General features: G+C 47.7%; 1 protein-coding gene, 1 long non-coding RNA gene and 1 pseudogene across 2 annotated transcripts in view; 2 read left to right on the top strand and 1 right to left on the bottom strand.

The window, feature by feature from the left end:
* PITPNA (phosphatidylinositol transfer protein alpha) overlaps positions 1–23,394 on the top strand; it is a 35,826-nt gene extending 12,432 nt beyond the window's left edge. Inside the window, exons 5-12 of the mRNA XM_061390629.1 lie at positions 4,411–4,418; positions 5,496–5,570; positions 7,233–7,316; positions 8,540–8,617; positions 8,776–8,886; positions 9,911–10,033; positions 19,776–19,843; positions 20,822–23,394. Coding sequence (XP_061246613.1) covers positions 4,411–4,418; positions 5,496–5,570; positions 7,233–7,316; positions 8,540–8,617; positions 8,776–8,886; positions 9,911–10,033; positions 19,776–19,820 — 524 coding nt within the window. The 3' untranslated portion in view covers positions 19,821–19,843; positions 20,822–23,394. The remainder of the gene's footprint in view (positions 1–4,410; positions 4,419–5,495; positions 5,571–7,232; positions 7,317–8,539; positions 8,618–8,775; positions 8,887–9,910; positions 10,034–19,775; positions 19,844–20,821) is intronic.
* LOC133233102 (U6 spliceosomal RNA) lies at positions 2,236–2,336 on the top strand (annotated as a pseudogene).
* Positions 22,414–24,213, bottom strand: LOC133231907 (uncharacterized). Its single transcript, XR_009731264.1, has 2 exons — positions 24,079–24,213; positions 22,414–24,003 (listed from the first exon to the last, which is right to left on the bottom strand). It is a non-coding gene; the product is annotated as an uncharacterized LOC133231907 (long non-coding RNA).
* Between the last annotated feature and the right edge of the window lie 99 nt (positions 24,214–24,312).

Here is a 24,312-nt window from a genome sequence, read left to right as displayed (position 1 = left end):
ACATAAGAAAGTAATCACCCATGATCCTTCCGTTTTCTAGTCGCTGTTAACATTTTAGTGTCTTTCTGTCTAATCCTTTTTTAAAATGCTTTTATATACGTGTGTGTGTGTGTGTGTGTGTGTGTGTGTGTGTGTAAAGCCTCCAGACGTGTTTTCCAGACAAATTGTGGGTCAAATGTTACTAATTATTAGCTTGCCCGTTTTTACTCAGTAGATGGAAAACCTATTTTCTGTCACTATCTATAGTCTATTTTTAAAAATTGGTTAATGGTTGCACAGAATTCCATTGTTTGAACATGCTAGGGTCTTTTTACACCCCTCCCTTAGTGTTAGATGCTGAAGTTTCCAGCCTTAATGGTATATATTCACGTTTGGCTTGAAAAGCAACTGTGAGGTTCAGGGACTCTGGAGAGAGGCCATCCAGGACGTCCCTGGCGGTCCAGTGGTTAGCACTGCGTGCTGCCACTGCAAGGGTCATGGGCTCAATCCCTGGTCGTAGGAAGTAAGATCCTGCATGCCATGTGGCCAAAAGATTCTTTTTTTAAAAAAAGAGAGGGGCAGTCATAGGAAAGAGCCTGTTAGGGTTACCTTCTTGCCCGGGTGAAAGACCAGGCTTATACACCAGAAACATAGCAAGGAAAACCTTGATATTATTGGAGAAGTGTTGAAATAAGCCCAATATGTGATGACAAAGGATTCAGAAACAGCTATTCCCCAAGTATGTTACGTAACACCTGCCATCCGCACACCAGATTTGAGGAGGGGAGGCCCAGCAAGAGGGAGATCACTGGTAAGAGCCATAAGTCAGCGCCTTCCACTTGACCAGCATGTTCTATAGTTGAAGGAGGGAGTGGGAGTGGAAGGCTTCTCTTAATCTTCACTAGTCTCGTCTCTGGGTTTTCTATTCTAGACATTCTGGGAATCCCTTTTCAAAATTCCTAAGTCTTGAGGGTTGTTTTGAAGCAGACCTCTTGGACAGCCCATGCTGTTACTGATGCATATCCTCGGTGGGGGTTCCCTCCAGGTCCCTGGAACTTGACTGTGAGTTACGAGGATTTCCCTCCAGCCGGTCTGCATTTGTTGGTGAAGACAGTCTGGCTGTGGGGTCCTCCTGCCAGCCTCTGCTTACATGTACTATGACACTTATCTTCTCATTTGTGGGGACCCAGCACTCCCTAGATTGTATCTGATGAGGAAAATTGTGTGGTCCTCATCCTGTTCAGGGAATGACTGCCATCTAGAAACAGGGTCATTGCTCTCTGGTCCTTGTTCACTCGAGAACCTTGTATCAGGAGATGCTCAGTCATTGGTGGGGCCTGGCATGTGTAATGCCTAGAGTTTTATTGCTATAGCTGAAAACGCAAACATCGCTGTTCCCTAAGCATCAGACAGGACGCTGTTCAATTCTTGGAAAAGGGGCACACACACACTTTCCTAAAAGACACACAGTGTGCGCCGTGGCTGGGTGCGGCTGGTCTGGGGCCAAGGGTGAGTTTTCCTGATGTCTCAGAGAGCTGCACTGAGCATGCATCATAAGAACCTTAGCCAACTTGGCATAAAGGAGGCAAGCGGGTAGTGTGGACTGCTGCATGCCCGGGGCGGGGTTCTGGGTTCACAGCTTGTGCCCGCTGAGCCGCTGCTGCCCTCTGTGTAGGTCTGGGGAGAGTGAGCTACAGCTGACGGGCATTTTTCTAGACGCCTTATGTTCATTAGCATCTTGTTCTGATCCATGGCCAAAAGAAGAAAACCAATTTCTAAATACCCCACGGAGAGGAGAGGCAGGCAGTGAGGGAGAGGAGGTTGGCTTCTTCAGTGGGTGTTGACTTTACATTCAGAACCCACCATCATGCAGTATGAGTGCTTGAATCTTAGATCTGTTCAGTTAGACATGGGTCTTTTAAAAGAGCTCTGAACAAGGAAGGCTGTGTCCAGTTCCCGCTGGGGACTGGTGGGAGAAAGATTATTAGTTCAGAACTCTTAGGCTGGCCTAAGCAGATCAGAGTTGAAGTGAGAGGGATAATGGGGCGTGGAGCAAAATTCCACATGCCTTTTGGAAGGTTCTGACCTTGTTCTGAGTAGAAGGAAGATGGATTTGCAATATTCTACTTGTTCTCAGCTCTTTCTGTCCTCTTAACCTTATTTCTCTCTATTTCTTATCCCCCGATGCTCATGAGTTGGGACATGAGCAGAGGGTAAGATGGGCCTGGGCCTGTAAATGATAGCAGGAAGAGACACTTGCTTTTAACAGCACATAGACTAAAACTTGAATGATTCTGAGTTTAGCATGGCCCCTGTGCAAGGATGACACGCAAATTCATGAAGCACTCCATGAAAAAAGGAAAGAAAGTAGGAAGAGGGAAATAAATATTTCTCCTCCTGCCTCTCCCTCTAACCTTAACCCTGTCTGAATACAATTTCAATAAAGACATAGTTTTGGGAGGATTTCTGTTTTTTTTTTTTTTTTTTGCTACACCACACAGCATGTGGGATCTTAGTTCCCTGTCTTGGGGTTGAACCTATGCCCCTTGCCTTGGAAGCATGGGAAGGACCTTACTGGTCTCATTGGAGAGCCCTGTTTTCCAACTGCAGAGAGTTTACTGAGGCTCTTCCAGACTACCTAGGGTTGCAGTTTGAAGAAAAGAGAACTGTCTGAGTGCAGAGGTGTTTGGAAGCAGGGAGGCTGGAAAAGATTAGGGAGGATTGTCTGTTCACCCATGTTAGCATGAAAGGCCATTAAACGGGGGTCATCACCCTTGTACATTCACAATTTGTCAGAACTGAGTGGATCTGCTTCTCAGGATCCTAGAAAGAGCTGATATCCAAAGGTATCCCCCACCCCCGCCCTCCCCGAAATGCCAAAATATTAAGTTAAAATGAAATACAGAATGACTAATGAAACCAGATATTCCTGTTTGCCAAGTAGGACTTTCTTCCCTTGTGGGCTCATCTACTCGGGAAACCAAATTCCAGCGTGTAGTGGAGAACATCATCCACTTGCTTAAGTGATCAGACCCTTGTGTGTATCGATCAGCACATTCCATCCCGGCAGAGGCCAAACTAGAAAGCTGCTCGGGGAGCATAGACTCAGAATCAGGTGGTTTGTTGGAGAACCCTGGTGACGCGTGTCATCAGACCAGACCAACCTGAACTCAGGGTGGGGCTGCTAATAGGCCAACCTGACACTCAGGGTGGGGCTGCTAGACAGGCCTCGTACAGCGCCAGAGAACTGCTGCCACGCTGGTCTCTTTGGACTCACCCTTGATGGATATTGCACCCATCATTTCCTTTTTTTTAAACGAATAACAGGGCAGTTATTTCAATAAGCCTTTTAGTTATCATCTTGATCTGTTGCTTTCTTCCAAGTAACTTCCGTTGGATTCAGGGAGGTTACTGAGATCGTCTCTTGGGTTGTTTCTCTTTCTCTCCTTTCTTTTTAAAACATTTTCCCTTTATTGATTTTAGTGGAGTGTAGCTGATTTACAGTGTTGTGTTACTTTCAGGTATATGTACAGCATAATGATTCTGTTATACATCTACAGACACTCTTTCTTTTTCTGATTCTTCTCCCGTGTGTTATTACAGAATATTGAGTAGCATTCCCTGTGCTGTACACTAGGTTCTTGTCAGTTATTCTTGGGTTGTTTCCATAGGAGGTGGATCTTATCCCTTATATTTCAGCTTGTCCTCATCTCAGTCTCAGAGGTAACCTTAGTTTCAGTTTTGGAGTCAGGGAGCTTGACTATTAGCCCCACATGCTGTCAGAGGGGGCAGTGGGGGCATCCATCCAAAATTGCACCAACTCCTAAATTCAGAGAGTACAGAATGATCTGGGCTGTGGTCAGGAGGAAAGCTAGTCCGTTCCTCAGTGACATTAGAGCTGCCATCATTTTCTCTGATAAATAATTGAACAGTGCTTTCCGAGGGGGTCTCATTACAATGAGCAGGAGTGTGGCGGGTGAGAGGTTTGGTTACCGTGACAGGAAGGATGCAGAGGGCAGATAGACAGTGCCTGGCCTACGGTGCCCTGCCCTGTGCCCCTGGAAGCAGGGGCCGGGCGGGAGGAGGGGGACACCAGGGGATGGTCTGACCGCAGAGCCATGGGGCTCGGTGCTTCAGCTCATCAGGGCTGCTCCCTGTCCTTGTCCAGCTGGGAATAGTCCCCAGGAGCCAGTAGTGGCATCCCTTTAATGAAACCCCATATTCGGCCTTCGGGGACTTGTGTACGAGTCAAACTCGGAGGTGGTGCATTTGAGGTCCCAAATGCACTTGCTGGGACTTGGAGGGTGACTGTGGCGTAAGCCCCAGGGAGTAAAAGTCTTTGCTTCCGTGGTCCCAGGGTGAGGGGTGGATATTTTATTCATCTTCATTAATCTTTTTCTCTCTTCCTTCTATGTCCTTGCTGTGGAGCAGTTATCACAGTAAGTATTTTCAGGGGCGTTGGGACTGTAGATGATTTATAAGGAAAGGAGAAAGAAAAATGGAGCTGCCCTGGGGCCTCCTGGATATTCCTGTCTTTGTCCTGGGTGACGTTTGGGGCTTTTGAGGCCTCATCCTTTCAGTCCTGATGAGGAACTTGTTAATTGGCACCGTCCCCTCCTGCTTGAAGCTGCATTGGCAGGTGGTTTTGTAGGTGCTGCAGCAGTCAGTAGTCAGGACTGTGGCGTCCTAGCCCCAGGTCTCATGTGTACAGAGTGACGCGTGGTTCTCCCCTGCCCGCCCCAGGCCTGGCCTCCTCAAGGCTGTACAGAAAACTCCAGTGCCACTGACCCGATCAGGGCATTCCCATTTGGGCATCTGTTGACCCCAGTGAGCACTAGGCAGGATTGTGGCATCAGCCTGGTCTTCTCCTTGCCCAGCCCCTCTGTCAGCGCCCCCTCTGTCCTCCCTGCAGCATCCTCACAGGAAGTTTCGGGGAGCCTGATTCCCACTGAGGAGTTAGGGGGTTAACATGTTCCTCCTTTAAGTAGTTCCAGTTTTTAAAACCACTAAGGGAAGAAGATGATAATTAGTATGAAGGCTTAAAAGGCTGAGAACTTCAGCCTCAGCTGAAGGCTGGCTAGTGGCGGGGGAAGTGGGCAACACGCTCGGATGGCTCGGGAGTCTCCCTGTGCTCTTCCCACGCTGCCAGTCAGCCTGTACACCCTGCACACGAGGAGAATGGCAGAGATACAAGGATTAAGTACGTGAATTTTGAAGTCAGACAAAACTGAGTTTGAGGCCCAGGTCTGTTGTTATCTCTGTGAACTTGGGAAGTCCCCTCTGAACTTCACTTTCCTCAACTGTGAGGTGAGGGTCGTGTTGCCACAGCCCTCACAGGCTGGGGTGAAGACTGAGTGAGGTACCGTGCGCCTGGCGTACTGTGGGCCCCCGGTACAGTGAGCTGTCGGTACCAGGCAGAGGCTGGGGGCTCCTGCCTGCCCAGAGTGGGTGGTGAGGGGCAGTTACTCTGCAGCTTCGAGCCGAGTGACTGCAAGGTGTCCTTTCCCCTCCCGCAGAATGAGTACATGAAAGAAGACTTCCTGATTAAAATTGAAACCTGGCACAAACCTGATCTTGGGACCCTGGAGAACGTAAGTAGCACTTCCCAAGCCCCCCGAGGCCTTCCAGGCCTCAGGACAGGGTACCGAGACTATCCCTGCCAAGGGCTCTTCACTGTGGTCCCCTTTTTCTTGGCCAGGAAGCTCGCAGCCTGTGCCTAGATCTGTCCTACCAGCATGGGATTGCTCTGTCTCTAATCTTAGAAGTATGATCTCCAAGATGCTTTCAAGGACCTTCTGCTAGTGCTGGGATTGGTCTAAAATACAACTCCTGGCACAGAAGAGCTAAAGTTTTATAACATCAAAATGAGCGAATCCCCTGACCACCCAGTGGGCCTGGGTTCAGTCCCTGCTCAGGGAACTAAGATCCCAGAGCCACATGTGCGATGCGCCCCCACACCCCTGAAAAAAGCCCATCAAAATTACAGCCTCTGTAGAGCATAGTTTGCCAGTAACTCCTCGGGTTTAAAATATACGTGTCCCTTACTCCAGCAGTTCCACACCTAGGAATTTATACTATAGTTATGTTTTCGTATGTGTGAAATCATTCAATATACAGGGAGAGTCATTGCTGTATTGTTGGTGTTGGTTTAGTCACTACATCATATCCGACTCTTTGCGACTCCACAGACTGTAGCCTGCCAGGCTCTGCTGGTTATGGGATATCCCAGGCAAGAATCCTGGAGTGGGTTGCCATATCCTCCTCCAGGGACTCTTCCCAACCCAGGGATCAAACTGAAGTCTCCTGCATTGGCAGGGGGATTCTTTACGACTGAGCCATTCTTGGTGTAGCCAAAGGTTAAAAACATAAGAGCCCACCAGTGGGATCCTGTTAAAGAAAACATTGTGCAACCATGTAGCCGTTTATTATGCAGCCATTAAAAAGAGCCAGGAGGGAACAGTCTTTAAAAGATATTGTTCAGTGGGGAAAAAAAGGATGTAAAATATGTGCTACCTTCTGTATTAAAAGAAAATCTCTGCAGTGGTGGTACCTGAGAGCTGACTGAGAGACATGCAAGAGAAAGAGTTACTTTTTATCATATCCTTTTGTATGTTTCAACTTGTATCAGAATTTTGTAACTCATACCACCTCTTTGAATTAGTTAATTTTTATCTTTTTTTTAAGATCTTTTACTTTTTTTTAATGTGGACCTTTTTTTTTTTTTTTTAATGTGGACCATTTTTAAAGTCTTCCTTGAATTTGTTACAGTATTGCTTCTGTTGTTTTTTTATGTTCTGGCTTTTTGGCCATAAGGTATGAGGGATATTAGCTCCCCAGATTGCAAGGCAAAGTCTTAACCACTGGCCCACAGGGAAGTTCCAAGTTAGTTATTAATAATTTTTAAGAGCATCAAAATAAGCAGTATATGGCTAAGCAGGCAGGATCCTCACAAGAGGAATATGCAATCTTTACAAAGGGGGAACACACGGAAATGAAGAAGGTGCTAGGGGAGCCTGGAGAGTGTCTTGGGCTGCTGCAGTCATATTTAGCTTGAAAAATCAGAGCATTAGTTCTCAAATGTATGTCCACTTAAAATTCATTCACCCTCCCACTCCTTTGGATAGTTTTGTATGGACTGGTAGGAATCTCATGACTATGGCTATGGGAACAGCTGCTGTTAGATGTCCATTCTGGGTAAAGGGTGTGGTAGCTATAAAATTGTACATAATGAGTGGTCACCCTTGTTCCTGCAGGTGCATAAACTGGAGCCTGAGGCATGGAAACATGTGGAAGTCATATATATAGACATTGCAGATCGAAGCCAAGTACTTAGCAAGGTAGGAAGTATTCAGCTGTATGGGTGGCCTTTGAGATGCAGAAGTCACTTATGTCAGAGAAACCAAGGAATCATACCAACCTGAGTCAAAGGGAAGTTCTCTCTTGAGTATTTTATTTTCTAAATGAGTGTTAAGAATCACCTTATCTTGACTTGGGGATACCACCAGGCAAATAGTGGCCCAGATATACACTCTTGTGCTTCTTGGCTTAATATCCCCACTCCTATCCTCAAAAGATTAGTGGATTTAAAACAAAAACAAAAAAACAAAAACTTTTCATTGAAGTATAACATACATAGCAACGTGAATAGATCCTAAGTGTGCATCTGTATACCTCAAACGGAACATCCCCAGATAGTTCTCAGACAGAAACACTAGCCGAGAGGATGGCCCTTTGAGTGTTTTGTCGATTCTGGTTGTTTCGTGTGAGTGGAGAGAAGCAGAGGTAGGGAAGGTTTAATAGGTAATCTCCTTCACTTTGGAAGGTGCTTCACCACTGTATGTGAATGCATGTGATTGTATATCTTTGTTATTTTTGATAAGCAGATGCTATAAGGAGTTTGGGTTTTCCCTTGCCCACATTAGTTAATGCAGAGAAACAGCCCAAGAGTAAACTTTTGTTACTGTTAATTAACACACAGCATTGACTGCATTTTAAATCAGTGAAGGGAGATTGACAGCAGTACACAAGAGGATAAAGTCAATACATCGAACATTTCCAGTAGTGATTTTATTAAAACAAGGCAGTTTAAAAACAAAACAGAACAAGCCAGAGAGAGGTGGGACTGGAAGATTTCAGAAATGACTGGCTGATTGTTCTCAGCTCCAGCTGCTGTTTTAGAATTACCTGTTCTTTAAAATTACCCTAAAAAAATAAAAAAAATTACCCTGCGTTGCTCAAGGGTCAACTGTATTTTGAAAACACCTTCCCTGGTGCTCTGGATGTTCACTCCAGGTTTCAAATCCCCATCTTAAACAGTGGAAATCCAAGCCTGCTCACACAGTCTGGTAAAACTGAAAACAAGCCCTGGCAGACAAAATCACAGAGAGCTCTCCTCAGAGGCAAATGTAAACAGTTCTATATCTTGTTTATAGACTTTCCCATGTTTTCTTTGCGCCAAAAGCATCAAGAATGGTATGAACTGTGGTGGAAAATCTGATCTCTTTCTCTCTCCCTCTCTCTTCCCTACCCACCCCCCTCCCCCACCCCCAACTTCTGACAGGATTACAAGGCAGAAGAGGACCCAGCAAAATATAAGTCTATCAAAACAGGCCGAGGACCCTTGGGCCCCAATTGGAAGGTGCAATTCACACTCTTACCACCAGGGGGTGCTGGGGCCAGTGTGGTTGGGCCTCCCTCCTGGAGGTGGGGAACTGGGAGGGGGTGGGGGGCGCAAAGGGAGAGCCAGAGGTCAGCTCTTAAGTTACCTGTCTGCCTGTGGGTGTGTTTCTAATACAGCAAGAACTTGTAAATCAGAAAGACTGCCCATACATGTGTGCATACAAACTGGTTACTGTCAAGTTCAAGTGGTGGGGCCTGCAGAACAAAGTGGAAAACTTTATACATAAGGTAAGTGACCAGGGTGGGAGGCCTTCCAGTGTGTTGGTGGGGGGTGTTTTGTCCAAGAGAAGATCATACAACCCATGTGGCTTCTATCCTAGAGTGGCCAGCATCAGGATATATAGGTCTGATTTCCCAGACCCCCACTTCCCCTTGCACCAGACTCTTAGAGTTTAACGCTGTTCATCCAGGGGTACCACATGCAAATGGGAAGGAGACTGAGGCAAAAGAAGGAAACAGGAGGGGGCTTGTTACGATTAAATGGCAAATAAAACTCAGGATCTTTGCTTGACATCAAAAGGCAAAAAGTACTGTGGACCAAATTCTCTAGTACCCTGAATTACTGAACTAGACAAATCTAAGGCTTTTTTTTTCCTTTTTTTTTTTTTTAACAGAATATCAGACAAAAGTAATAACATGTGTAAATGGGAGACCCAGGAAAACTGAGTAACTTGCCCCAGTGGCACCTAAGAAGTCTCTGTAGTCTTCTCTCTGATGTGTGAGAGTCTGGTAAAATGCAGCAACATTTCATAGCTGTTGGCCAGTTTCATTTACTTATTTTTGGCCATGCCACGCAGCACGCGTGATCTTAGTTCCCTGACCATGGATCGAACCCAAGCCCTTGGCAGTTGAAGCACAGAGTCCTGACCACTGGGCTGCCAGGGACTCCCCCTGCTGCTGGCCAGTTTTAACCTGGTCTTGAGGCTCCAGAGACAAGGAGGAAACTTGGCACAGTCATTTTGGGATCTTGGCTCATGGATTGCCTGTCTTGGGCACAGAGCCTTGGGGCAAGCTAGGCACCACTCTCTCCTCGGGGGCTTGTCTGACTTGAGGCCGTACCCATCAGAAATGTGGAGGCAAGGGTCACTGACCTGAGGGATTGGAGGACCGATCCAGATCAGCCAGTGGGGTACCTACAACTCCTCCCCCAACCTTCTCAGTACACTGGGTGCTGGCGTGGAGGGCGTGGGCAAGAGGGCTGCCGCAGCGGCCCCCACCTTCCAGTTCTAACTTGGGTCCCTCCTTTTTATAGCAAGAGAGGCGTCTGTTTACAAACTTCCACCGGCAGCTGTTCTGTTGGCTGGACAAGTGGGTCGACCTGACGATGGACGACATTCGAAGGATGGAAGACGAGACGAAGAGACAGCTGGATGAGGTACGTGGGAGGCCCGAGGAGACTCCGGGGCTGTCCGCTAGGAGACTGTCGTGCCGGGGCAGCTCACTGAGGGCACCGTCCTGTGGTTCTAGGAACATGTCAGCGTCCACTGTGGGTAAGGTCTAATGCCAGGCGATATGGGAACTACAAGGAAGAAAGCAGCCTGTGCTCTTGAACTTGCAGTCTAGTCGAGGTCTTGGCATATCCAGAGAGACAGATATGGCGGGCTGTGCTGAATGCCAAGTGAGTAATACAGTTGCCGCAACGGTCCTCCAGAGCCGGGTGGGGGAACCGTGCTGGGCTGCAGAGGCGGAGGTGGCCCCGGGAGGCGGAGGCAGGCTGGGCTGGTCCACGAATAGCGCGCACGTAGCCCACAGAGGACAGCGGCGGAGCGCACACCACAACCCCTTTTTAACGGCGTTGGAGCTATTTTAGAGTTTGGAGCCTTTGCCCCCGCCTCTTTTTTTTCTTTCTGGCTTGGCATGGTTCCCAGAAGGAGAGCTATCTGCTGCTCCATGGGAGCCTGAAGACCTAGCACCCCTCTTGCCTCCTTTGAGGAATTTGGGGCTGCTTGCCTGCAAGACTCCCTCTGAGGAGACTGTTAGTAAATAGCACTCAGGCGCCCACCAGTGTGAGGCATCATTTGGAGGGCTTCTCCAGGTCTCGGCCCATCTCCTGTGGTTCTCACAACCCCTGTGAGGGGGTGCCGCTGTTTCCCCACACTCAGGTGAGGAGGTAGAGGCGCTGAGAGTTCAAGGCCGGGCCCAGGGTCACACAGCCTGCAGGTGACACAGTCAAGGGAGGAGGAGCCGTAGCACTCAGTCACTCGGCCGCTTCTCCTCCCTCTACATGCCATCGGGGTCTCCTTCCTGCCTCTTGGGGCTGAAAATAAGGCAGGAAGCTCTGTTTCATACGAACTGCCATCCATCTCTCCCTCCTTGCCCTGGCAGGGTTGTCATGGAGCCTGGTGTGTGGCAGGCAGAGCTTAGCACAGCCGTGCCTGGCTCTCCAGCGGGCCCTCAGGTGAGATGCAGGCCCAGGTCCAAGGTGCCCCCCACTACACTGGTGCTCCCGCTGCGCTGTGCTGGTCTTGGTGGAAAGTGGGCCCACGTGCTCTTCCTTGGAGGGGGCGCCCCGTGGGGAATGGATTCTACCCTCCAGGATGACACTTCCGGGCTGACTCACTGGTTGCAGCGGTTTGCTGAGTGAGTTCCTGTTGAAGGCAGATGTTTAAGTTATTCATTCAGCTGCAGTTCCAGGGAAGTGGTAGGATTTTGGACACAAGTCCTGCTTCTGCTAAAGATCTTCAGGAAGCGGTAGGTTTTAATGTCCAGAGCTCTGGCGATTCTAACAGTGTAAGAGAGAAGCCTTGAATCTTGTGGTCACCTGAGTCCTGACCAAAAAAAAAAGAAACAAGTTACCAAATGGAGGAACAGGGACAGAGCCTCTGAGGTTTTAGTCTGCAGCACCAGTTGCCTGTTGCTGCCAAGCAGGCCAGCATACCCCAGGGTCATGGAAACGTTGGCCAACAGCCAACGTTTAAAAACTCTTGGGATCTAAAGAGTATAAGACTCTTGGGGTCGAATTCTGGGCAGGCTGTCCAGGGGATCTGCTGAGCTGCCTCCCTCAGGTCCACAGCTCGAGGGCACTCGTCCTCAGAGTTCTTCTTCAGTCCCTAGGCCTCGTCTTTGTTTCTCCATTCTGTGGATAATTGTGCCAAAAGTTTGGATGATCTGTATTGTCCAAGATAACTGCAGATGCAGAAATCCCTCCTTAGAACTGGACTTTTTTAAATAGTTGGCGGTGGGAAAGCAAGCAAAACCACTGGGGGCGTGTTCTGGCCCCGTTCGCAGCGGCCTGGAGCCTTTGTGCTGACTGTACTTCTGGCTCACGTGTGGCTCTCCTTTCTTAGTTTTCCTCTTTCTAAAAATACTTCTATCAAAGTTTTATTTTCAGAGGTTTTTTTTTCCATTTATAAAAAAAGCCACTTCACTGAGGTCTGACATACAGAGAGCTGCACCTATTTAATGTGTACATCTTGCGGAGTTTGCAGATAAACAGACGTTCGTGCAACAGTCGCCGCAGTCAGTACCGTCACCCCACAAGTATTTTCATAGGTTTGAACTCAGGTAGTATCCCACACTTAGGAGGAAGACGCTAGCTTCTTCTGCCCTATCCCCAAGGTTGCGGCCCCAGAAGTAGCCCCTTGCAATCCTTTTTTTTTTTTTTGAATTTTTTGTGTTGGGGTATACATACATTAGCTCAGTCATGTCCAACTCTGCAACTGCATGGACTGTATCCTGCCAGCCTCTCCTGTCTATGGAATTTTCCAGGCAAAAATACTGGAGCGGGTTGCCATTTCCTTCTCTAGTATTGGGGTGCAGCCAGTTAATGCATACTGTGATAACTCAGGTGAACAGTGAAGGGACTCGGCCATACACATACATATATATCTGAACCCTATCCCCGCCTCTGGTTTTCATTTCTTCCGTGGATAATTCTGGTTTTCTTAGGAAGTTAGTAAACGCGCCCCTCGTTGTTAGCTTAGTTTTGTGTCTGTATCATTAAGTTGTGTCTTTGAGTCTTACGCGGGTGCGTGGTTGGGCTGGTTGCCACAATATCAGTAGTTGAGGCTGGTTCATTCTCATTCATTTTGCTCCCACTCGATAGACACTTTAATCTGAAGATCTCTTCAGTTCTGGAAAATGTTTCTGTGTCCCCTGTTTCATGATTTTCTCCCTTCTGTCCCCTTTGTTCTCTTTCTGGAATTTTCTGTTGTTGTTGTTAGAAGTTGGACATCATGAATCGACCTTCTAATTTTCTTATTTTTTGTCTCCTTTTTTGTGTGCTTTCTAGGAGAGGTTTTCTGATGTTAACTTCTGTCTCCTCTATTGAATTTAAGACATTCTTAAGCACTTCTTGTTCTGTTCTTGGCATCAGTTTCCTTTTCTGAAGCATGGGGTTTGGTTCTTGCGTTTGGTTTTGAGGTCTGTCTTCCCCCTGAACATTGTTTCCCCTGAGCTCCTCTTCCCGTTGGACTTTGTGTTTCCTCTTAGGGGCTTCCCTCCAATGACTGGGGGTCCTGGGCTGTCCATTCACAGTGAAGAGTGAAGCTCCAAAAAGTGGATGAAGCTCTCTGAATCAATTGTTGTTATTGTTCAGTTGCTCGGTTGTGTCCAACTCTTTGCGACCCCAAGGACTGCAGCACGCCAGGCCTCCCTGTCCCTCACCATCTCTCGGAGTTCACCCAAGTTCTGAATCAGTGGCTGGGCTTACTGAAGTGTAGTCAGATGGTTTCACTGGGACTTCCCACTTCAGGCTCCTGAGTCTGTTTTTCTTGGGCTGCTCATTTTGCTTCAAGAGGACACCCCAGCCTTTTTTTCATGGGGCTGGTCAAGGCCAGCATCTTGGGAGCTGATCTAGGGAAAGGTCCTAGGGGTAGACTGAGAACCAGGGGAGTAAACACAGGACACGCCAGAGCCAAACTCTTCTTTATTTCCACTTGCAAAGAAGTCACCCGTTTCTCACCCCAGCCGCACTTCCTCCACATAGAGGCACCTGCTGCTGCCGGTTGCCAAGCTTCTGGAGAACCTGCGGCAGTAGTGGGTCCGCTCCCTCCCGGCTGCCCTCCTCACCCGCAGCTCCTGCTGCTCTGCAGATTAGTCACTGCTCCTCCGTCCTCCTTTCGTCTTCCAGAATGCTGTTTCCATCTCTTACCTGCTGTTGTCTCCTCCTCTGTTCTTGTTGTCTTTGTAGTTTTCCATCTTTCCATCTTTTTTTCTTTCTTTTTTTTTAATTCCTTTACTGTCATCATGCTAAGCTTTGGAGGAGAAATAGCAGTAAATGCTTGCACTGCATCCAGCCTGCCATGATTAACTCCAAGTTTGTGATAGAAATTATGACTGTTATTCTTTAAACCAAGGCATAGCAGTCTGGGGTGAGTGGGTTGTTTTGTGAGTTACAAGAGGTCACTATAAGGCCACAGTCACCCCTGCCATAACTCTTGTCCTCTGGGAGGTGAACCCGCCATTCTTGGATGAGGCTCAAGGATTTGAGAAACAAGGGATCAAGAGATTAGGCCTTTGCCCTAAAAACAAAAATGTCAGGAAATGTGTGCCTGTGGGGGAGCAGTGGCTCTCCCTCTCTCCCCTCCCTCCTCTCCTGTCCTGTTCTTAAGAAACGCATAATCTCAAAAGTGGAAGAAAGTACCTTAAAGGTCATTTAGTCTAATTATGTGGCCAGTGCTCGAGTCTTCTCTGCCCTTTCCCCTTAGCTTGTGCTTGAGCACCTCCTGTAATGGGGAACTCCCTGTCTTATGAACATGCCAGTCATAAACATATCTATCTATCCATATTTTTTAATTGAAGTATATAGTTGATTTGCAATAAGTTGCTTTTCTGTGGCTTACGGGATCTTAGTTCCCTGTCCAGGGATTGAACCCAGGGCCACGGCATGAGAGTACCAAGTCCTGACCACTGGACTGCCAGGGAATTCCCACACAGTAACGTCCTTTATTATTAATAGAAGCTGACGTTTATGAGGTCTTCCCATGTGCCTGTCACGTGTGGGGAGCTGACATCTGACACGCACTGTCACGACATCCTCTCGGCTACCTGTGCCACGGGTATTCTTTGCAGAGAAGTTAAGGATACCTTCCAGTTCAGAGAGCAGGTACCTCCTGGACCTTGGTCATTAACTCGAGATAATGAGATAGGGAGAAGAGGACTCATTTTAAAAATTGTAAAAAAACCCCAACAAAACAGCTTGTTTCCCTGTTTACAGGACTCTCTAGAACATTTGCTGAAAAACAGCAACGAACACATGATTGAAGACCCTGCAGCATTTTCGTCCTCGTCTTCCCCCGTGGGTCTGCCTCTCTAACTCTGGCTCCTCTGATCCCTCCACTGCCCATCCCTTCTGGACTTTGTACTTTGGGATGGAGCTCAGAGGCTTCGTGGCACTCTTTGCTCTGTGGGCTCACTTGGCGGGCTTGTCTCTGAGCGTCTCTGTAGACAATCTCCTTTTCCATTTGCTTGAGTCTGAATGTGCCTGTCTCTTTCTCATCACTTTAGTATGGATGAAGAGGGCCCTTGCTCCATCCTCTGGCTTTTTCACTGATGATTCACCATTACTTCTAGATTTTAAGTCTTAAACACTGGACCTATTACCTATCAATTACCTAAACATCCCTGTGCAATGAAGTGCCTGGCATGATACTACATCCCAGAGTTCCCTGTTTGGGATTGTGATAGACAAGGGTCTTCAGATTAAAACACTCAGTGCCTGGTTCTTGTGCTGGGCTGTGGAAGATTGTATCTGAGATTCCTGTAGTGCCTGCAGAGGGCAGAGCGAGTTCTTCTGAGGCCGAGGGATCCCTGTCTTCTGAAGCTGATGCTGTCCTTGGAGTCTTAATTCCCTCCACCCTGCCCAGCAGCGGTTGACCCCAGAGCAGACCACCTGGAATATTGACCAGCATCTTGAAATAGGGGAGCAGCTTTATTTTCTTTATAAATATTTAAATTTTTTGATATTAAGGTAATGTATGAGCATTAAACAGTTTTTAGGAAAGTAAAAAAATAGAAAAAAATCACTTGTACTCTATTTAAAAACAACCACTATAAACGTTTTAAGAATTCTTACACACTTGGTTCTGATGGTGCTTCACGAGCCTGGGTGGTCCTCTCACTCTTCTCTAAACACTGTAACAGCATTCAAACCAGGAGAAAAGTCCCTCCACATACACGTTTCTCACGTAGCTGCATCTTGCTCTGTACTCTCTGGCCCGTGTTGGATTTTCCTTCATGTTGTTTGCAGGTTTTCATTGTTTATAAATAATGCCATGATGAGAAATTTCTATGCACTCCATTGTTTGGGTAATTAGGATTATTTACTTAGAATAAATTCCTACAAGTAGAATTAGAGGATTTAACATTCTTGTTACTTATTGCCAGATTTCTCCCCCAAAAGGCTGAACCTGTTTATAGAGTAGGCTTCTAAAGAAGTTCAGTTCCGCATTTGCCTTGTGCTTTCAGAACAGGTTTGTGGTTACTATTCAGTGTCATATATGATTTTTTTTTTACTGGCTTAATTTTTTACTTAATTTTTGTTGGAGTATAATTGCTTCACAGTGTTGTGTTAGTTTCTGCTGTACAGCAGAGTGAATCGGCTGTATGTACATATATCCCCTCTTTTTTAGATTTCCTTCTAGCTTAATTTTTTTTACTGAATTTTTTATTTTGAGATGATTGTGAGATTCACATGCAGGGGTAAGAAATAATACAGAGAGGAGATCTGCTTCTCCCAGTGACTACGTCTTGCAAAATGATAATATGATATCACACCCAGGAAATTGACACTGATACTTTTACAAGTTCCTTTAAGTCAAAGGTGTATTTCATACTTATAGGAAAAGCAGTTTTCAAAAGATGCAGAAAAATATTTTTTAAAAAAGAAGAAGACGACCAAATAAATAAATAAAAATAAGTAGAGGAATGAAAGTCCCTTTCTTCCAGCCCCTGGCCTCATTGCCTAGAGCAAAGCCCTGCTAAAAAGAAATCATTCAGGACCGGAGCTTCTGTTTTTGTGTTCCTTGACTGTATGTGCATAGATAGCCGGTGATGGCTTGATCCGAGGAACACTATAAACGTTAGATAAAATCTCTCATTTTAGGCCCCTGAAAACAGGAAATAAGCATTCTTAGAACATTTCATTGTAAGAATGAAATATTGCATTTTTATTTCGGTGCACCCTCTGTGGGGGGACCTTGTCTTTGAGAGTAAAGGAAGCTATTGTGTTTCCTGATAGGAAGTTGCATCTTATTTCAAGCAATAGGAGAACAGGACCTGGCTTTGCGTTAGTAAATGCAAGCCAGGCAGTGAGCTCTCAGGGTCTATAGGTATCTGCTTGAGACCCAAAAGCTTTGCTCCCATAATACTAAATCTTAGCCTCTTTGATTATTGAAAATGTACATGAATGGTCATTAGTGAGCAGCCATGTAATGAGTGCATTTCTGTCTTCTTTCACATTTATTTATTTGGCTGGCTGCGCTGGGTCTTAAGTTGTGGGCACTCCAGATCTTTAGTTGTGGCATGTGGGATCTAGCTCCCTGACCAAGGATCGAACCCAGGTCCCCTGCATGGAGTCCTAGTCACTGCACCACCAGGGAAGTTCCCATTTTTGGTTTGGGGGGTGGGGTAGGGGGTTTTGTAATTATTTTGAAGGACTTTCTTTTTTTGTTGTTTTCTGAAAGAGTTTCAAACTTAATGAAAATGACAAGAATACGAAGGAAAGGGTAAGACAGCGTCCACCAGCGCACCCTCCTAGTCTCAGTCTGGCGCAGCCTCTGTTTTCTGGGAGTTCCATGACCTTGACATTCGTGGAGGTGATAGGCTAGTCATTTTGTAGACGGTGTTTCAGTTGGGGTTAGTCCAGTGCTTCTGCGTGATTAGATCCAGCGTCTGTATTTCAGACCAAAAGGTCACAGGCTCGGTGTTCTTTTCCTTGTATTCTGCCTGTCCTTCTTGTCTAGTCCGGGTGAAGTTACCTTTATTTACCTGGGTGTGGTCATCACTCTTGGGGTGCTGCTGATCCCAGACCTCCTTGTAGGATGGCCTGGAGGGATTTTAACATCTGTAGCTATTTCTATCTCTCTCTGATCTATTACGTTCACACAAATACTTCCAATTCCGACCTCACACCACAAGGGTAACTTTCCGTCTTTTAAAAAATTTGACTCAAGAAAAATCTTGAGTTTGTTAAGCTCTTATAAAGTACTTTATTAATTACTATGGATAACCAAAGTTATAGGAGCAATATAAATTTAAAGCTACCATTCAGGAAAGTGAGTTTTGAGCAAAATCTACAGGGAAGAGGCATTCCAAGAGGGAGCTAAGAACTGTCACTGCTGTGGCTTTGGGTTCAGTCCCTGGTCAAGGAACTAAGATCCCACAAGCAGCTCAGCACAGCCAAGGAAAGAAAAGGATTTTGAGAAAACTCTAACCTGAAAGACCAAGCTGCGAGCTTAGATATAATCACAGTAATCATTATCAGTAGGGAGTGACTATGGGAAACTCTGGGGAGGACCGGGAGGATGTTTTTCTCATGTTCAGGTTCCACGTGGGCTCAGTGATTTATAATAGTTAGGGGGGCGGTAAACAACGGTCATGGGTTTGAAATGTGGCAGGAAGTATATTCAAAGGTGTTTCCCAGTGGAAAGCTACTACTGATGAGATAGAGTCTCTGAATAATGTGGCTGAAGTCTAGTGAATAAAGCACAACTGAGGAGGCTGTAGCTTAAACGTGCAGCTTCTTGAGTGTTATGTGCACACATGGCGTGTTCGCTGTGCTATTTAGAACAAAGACATAACAGGACTGATAACATGTACAGCGTTCCAAGCACTCCTCTGTGCTAAGTACTCTCCCTGAATAGCTTAATCTTCATTACAACCCCATGACATATGTAGTGTCTATTATTATCTCTATTTTTATTATTACAGAAATTGAGGCTTAGAGAGCAGTGAAGTAACTTGTTCAAGGTCACAATTTAGTGATGAAGCCAGAATGTGATCCAGGCAGTCTGATTCCAGCGCCTATGCTCTGAGGGGCTCAAAAGTTGTTGAATGAGTAAAGACTGATACCTGGCACAGAAAATTCATGGACAGTGAAGACATGTCTAATGGGAAGTTATAATAGACATGTTATAGACATCCTGCAATTAGAAACTGTTTTCAAGTTGGAAAGGATTTGAGAGCAATCACCAGCACGGTGTTCCCAACAAGAAGTTGTGTCCACTGCTGTTGAAAGGTGCAGGGGACAGGGACCACTCAGTGCTCCCAGAGAAGACCCTGTTCTGTTCTCCAGCAGCCTCACACTTCTGCCAAGCTGAGCTCTGCCACCTGCACTCTCCATCCCTGTGCCCACTTGGCTGACTGGGCAGACTGGCCAAAACCTCTTTTTTTTTTTTTGGCCATGTCACACAGCATGTGGGGTCCTCCCCAACCAGGGATGGAACCTGCGTGCACACACACACACACACATACACATACACACACACCCGCCCTGGAAACAGGCAAGTCCCAGGCGAAGCCTCTAAGCAGAGCCCAGGAAAGGGAATTGCTGTTCCCTCTGCCTGAAATGTTTCCTGCTGCGCCCTCACCCCCACCCCCCCACCGCCGCCCCTGAGTACCCACAGGATTTCCTGCCTCATTTCCTTCAGGTCTCTGCTTAGACGTCACTTATCAGAGAGGCCTTCCCCAGGCAGCTCATAAAACAGCACCTCCCCTGAGCCATTCTCCATCCCAGCAACCTGCAGCCCCATCTGACGTGGACTAGTTTCTCTGTCTTCCCCTTACTTTGTCCCAGAATGTAAGCTCCCTGAGGAGAAACTTGGTCTGTTTTGGTTCATGGCTGAATCTTCAGGCTGGGAACCGTGCCTTGCCAAAAAAAAGATGCTTCATAAATATTTGTTCAATTAATGAAAGAAAGAGAGGAGCTTAAGAACTAAACCCCAACACTGAGACGCAGGGGAGAGAACTAGAAATCATGGCCGCTGGGACCAGTGACAGAGCTATAAATTGTGTGGCATTGGCCCTGTGTACGCAGAATTCAATTCTTCCGATTTGCTTTGTGCGCAAAATACATGCTCTACCCTATCCGCTGGCAGGCTTGAGGAGGAGGAATTTGTGCCTGTGGTGGAGTTCCAGCAGCAGCAAACACCTTGCATTTCTCCTCTTTTCTGTTGCAGATGAGACAAAAGGACCCAGTGAAAGGCATGACGGCGGATGACTAAAGCCACTCCCCCCCTCCTGCACCGTATGTACCAAGTTTCTCACTGAGTGCATCACAGACGCCAAAATCAGTCATCAGTCTGGGTCCTCGCCTCTTTCCTCATCCTGCCCTCTAGTTGTAATGATGGTTGTGGTGCCAGAGAGCTCTCGGGCTTCCACTGAAGGAGATGATGGCTTTCAAGACATTTCAGGGATCCATGTGATTGGATACAAACCCACTAGAGACGGGCAGGGGGTGGGACGTGGGGCTGGAAGGGGGCAGCGGATGAGAATCAGCTTATCTGCACCTGATTACTCTTCCTCCCGTGAGGGGAGCCATTTCAAGTGGAAGCTGGTCTTCTGGTTGCTCCTTTACCCCCTGGACCAGAGCCGTTCCCTGCCCAGCCCTTGGAATATTCACTGCCCAGACAGCTTTTCCTAGTGGTCCTCGCTGGGTCTGGTGCTTCATTTCCTTCCTCTCTGTACCCTCTGATCCCAGACTGTCCCCATCGGAGACAGCACCTTTCAGGTACTGGGAGAGTATTTCTGCCCAGGCCGTAGGACCAGGTTGGGATGTCCCTTGTTGCACATGGTCATCCCTTCCCAAGATCCTTCCTTCTGTCAGCTCCCAGAGCCTCTAGACTTGCTCTTACTCCAGCAGCTCAGAGGGGCTTAGGCACGGAACGAAAGGCCTGGCCCTGCTCCCCATCTGGCTCTGAGAAAAAATAATGTTATCCAATAAAACCTGGCTGCCTAGCACTGGGGGGCCCAGGACTCAGCCGCTGTGCCACGAACCTCTGCTTGTTTCCTGCCCCGCACGCTTGAGGAGACCTTCCGGGAGATGAGAGGGTAGGACAGGACGGGTGGTGGCGACGCCAGCTTCTTGCCCCCGCTGGGACCTCAGTCCCCTCCCTCTTCACCCCCCACCCCCGCCCCTCACCCCGCCCCGCTCTGCCTGGCATACTTCCTCCTTTTGAAATTCCCCCGTCCATGATTTAGTGTTTCTGTTTTCTTTCTCTTCCAGTTTTGCAAGCCAGTGGTCAACAGGAAGGCCCAGCAGCTCCACGCTCCCGAGTGACAGGCCATCTCCGGACGCAGCCTTCTGTGCCCATTCTTCAGGCAACTCTGACCCCTTACCGTAGCTAATTCTAGATGCCCTTTACTGTTGTGAACAAATAGACCGTCTGGTATTATGCAGCCCGTGTGAGCGGGAACCTGCCCCTCTGAGATGTGTGGCGTTGTAGGCGGCTGTATTTACAGCGCCTCCCTCTTCAACCATTGTGTTCTTGACCCATTTCTGTGTGCCCTGCCCACCCCCCTTTATTTCCAAGTGACATTTTTAGTCTTTGAAAATAGCTACCTTTTGTGATGTGGTGATTTAAACGATTTACTTTTGTTTTCAACCTTGGGATAAACTGAAGTGTTTGGCTTCCTGGGCAGGTCTTCGCAATTTTGAGTGCTCACAGGGGGAGAGGGGATGAGGCAGAAATAGATTTGTTTCCCCCCCAGTTGTCCAGAACATCAGTGTGGCTTCGTAATTCTGATCTCTGCTCCTAGGAACCCACTGTTAAGAGTGCTCTAGGCACCATGGAAGTACCCAAGGCCCAGCCAGTCTGTTTTGAAAATTAAACAACAGATAACCCCTGCTCCAGTCATCGCATCGCTGGTCACTCGTCTTAGAAATACCTATGGCTCCTTGGCCCTCCTGTTGCCTACTCTGTCTGAATCTCTGCAGAGCCTGTAATATGCCCGGGTCAACTCTCCTGGAGGGGACTGTCCCACGTGGCCCTTAGAATTGAGTCTGCCCCATATATACCTAATAGTGTGCCCACCCCCCAGCTCCCACCATCCCCAGGAGCTCTGTGTCCACACTCTTCTTCCCTTTTGGGCTGGTGCTGCCACTCAGCAATAACCCCCTCCTCTCTGTGCTTTCTTAGATTCCTGTCCTCTGTCTGAGGCTGGTCAGGACACAAGGGGTCTTGATCTTTTCATGCTGCACAAAACAAGCATGCAAAAAGCTTTTTCCCAGAACACGTTCCCCCCTCCTCTCCAGTGGCCGGAAAGGATCAAGATCTCAGCTTGTCCTGCCCCCATGCAGAGTTCTGCCCTGGACAATCAAGAGCCAGGAGTGATCGCAGTGGCGAATTCTACCAAAGTTGGCTGGTGTGAAAGCCCAGGCCTGCGGGGGAGCAGAGGCTGCTGAGGGCTTCCTAGTCGCCTGTGACTTGGCAGCGCTGGAGTACGCCTTCCCAGTGGGAGAATCTGAGATAGCCGTGGTGTCACTTGACATCTCCCGAGCCTCGTGAAGTTTGTTGGCCAAGTGTGCAGTGACTCAAGCTAACGAGAGACCAAATCTCTGTTAGGGGAGCAAGAAGCAGAATGGGATGATCTGTCCTTAGGTTTTTGTCAGTTTGTTTTGCCTTACTGATTTCTAAGTGCAATAAGGGAGTGTCACGTCTGGGACTTCCTGATGGCTGCTTCCCTGTGGCCCCCCTGGGGCAAGGCAGGGGGGACAGGTTCAGCGTGGTTAGCTCCTGCCTTCACTGAGTCCCCTCTGGGACCACAAAATACCCCAACACACCTTCCTTTTAGTCTCCGCACCTTGTGGGGTCTATAGTAATGGATCTGGGGCAATTCATTTGGTTATTAGCAGCCCAACTGCTGGTCGCATTTGACAGGGCAAGTTGAAGTGGCATTCCTACTGGAGAAAAATGTACATGTTTTCCTACAAGTTCTGTAATAGCTGTAATTATATTTGTGCTTAAAGCTTTCCCTTCTTTCATTCATCAACTAAGTGAAGTCCAGATGTGCGTTAGCCTGGGAGAAACAAGCAGTGATAATGGAAGCAGACGATTGTTTACGTGGTTTGAGGGTCAGCAGATGTTGGTCTTCTTCCTTCAGTTCTTCTCTGAGATTCATACATATCACTCCAACTTGGGGAGCAGCGGGGCTTGCTCTTTGTGGGCCTTTTCTCTAGCTCCACCTGCCTCCACCTGTTGCCCCAGTTCAGCATCCATGTGAGCTGATTCAGAGGTCAGCTGGATCTGGGGCTCCAGTCCACATCAGCGTAAGGAGGGATGAGCCTGGTCTATTCTGTCCCCGTGGAGAGTGTCGCTGCTGGGCAATGATACCTTTTAAGTACCTCCCTTCCCTTCTTACTTACCCTGCCCAAACTGACTAGCACTCAGAGGGGCTTAGGATGCAAGGCTTAGCTCCAAGGGTAGTCTTTGAGGATGTGCCATGCCCCTTCAGACCAGCTGCTTCCATCGGATTTCCAGGGCCGCAGTCCCGGTTGGAAGCAGCGGTGCCTCTGGGGGATGAGGGGTGCTGGGCTCTGGGCTTCTCACGGAGAGGCGTAGGGGACAGGGTCAGTATTGTGGGCACGTGTATATCTTCCCCAATTCTCTTACAGTCCCTGCTGGGACTCCCTGACTTATTTTGGTTGGTTCCTAGTGCTACTTCTTTTACAAAATACACTTTGTAGACCTGATTAGATTACCTTGTTTATTTAATGTGAGTTTGTGCCTTTTTGTCTCAATCTTCCAATACAGGTATATTGGGGGAAAAAAAAAGCAGTCTAATAAAATCCTAGACAGAGCTGTCTGGAGTCCAGCTTATTGGTGATGTTCTCATGTCCATTTTACAACTTAGATATCCTCAAACTCTTGCTGACATCCCCCATTTTACCAGGGAAGGATTAGAAAGATCCAAGATACCTCTAGAAATTGTGGCACATGGATTTCTGTAAACTAAGACAATCGCTCATCATTTTACTTATACAAACATCACATACCTGAAAGTATTTGGGCCATTTTCTACTGGTAGTATTTGCTTCTTGCTTTTGTCTCTCCTACTCTCCACATCTCCCTTTATCCTTCCTACCAAGCAAAACATTTAAGGGAGTTCTTACCCTGGCTTCTGGGTCTGAACCTTACGAAGTATGTTTGTAAAATTGTCGTGCATTTTTCTTGGGAGAGTCATGGTTCTCATCAGATCTTCAAAGGAATCCCATGCACGGTCCTGCCTCGCACCCACAAAAGACTAACAACGAATCAGTGATTTGAAGGAAATCATCATCTTTGGCACAGTAAATAATCTTCATGTTTGGGCATAGATAGAGGTAGTGACTTATTTTTCGTTCACCAACGGCTTATTTTCCGAGTCCAGAAGCCCCTAAGTGTCCAAGGTGTAGCAGTGTGCACGAGTCTGGAAAGAGGAAAACACCTGAACGTTGAAAGTGGAGAACTGGAGGCCCTCAGTGGCCTAGAGGAGGGAGGTTACCTGTAGCTGGGGGGTAAGAGTGGATTACAGGCCGTACAGTGGCTGGCTGCGTCCCATCCGGATCGCTCTCTGCCCCTCCGGGCGTTGGGAACCTGTAGAAATAGGTGCCCTAGGACCCAGACACCCCACTCGCCGATAGTGAAAAAGGACGCGCTGGGGAGGGCGTGGCGTCGACTTCCGCCGGAGGACAGCCCCTCCCGGCCAGCCTCGCGCGGGGCAGCCTGGGAGCTTCGG

The sequence above is a fragment of the Bos javanicus genome, chromosome 19 (assembly GCF_032452875.1).
Source record: "Bos javanicus breed banteng chromosome 19, ARS-OSU_banteng_1.0, whole genome shotgun sequence".
Lineage (NCBI taxonomy): Eukaryota > Metazoa > Chordata > Mammalia > Artiodactyla > Bovidae > Bos > Bos javanicus.
This window is presented reverse-complemented; position numbering and strand designations above follow the sequence as displayed.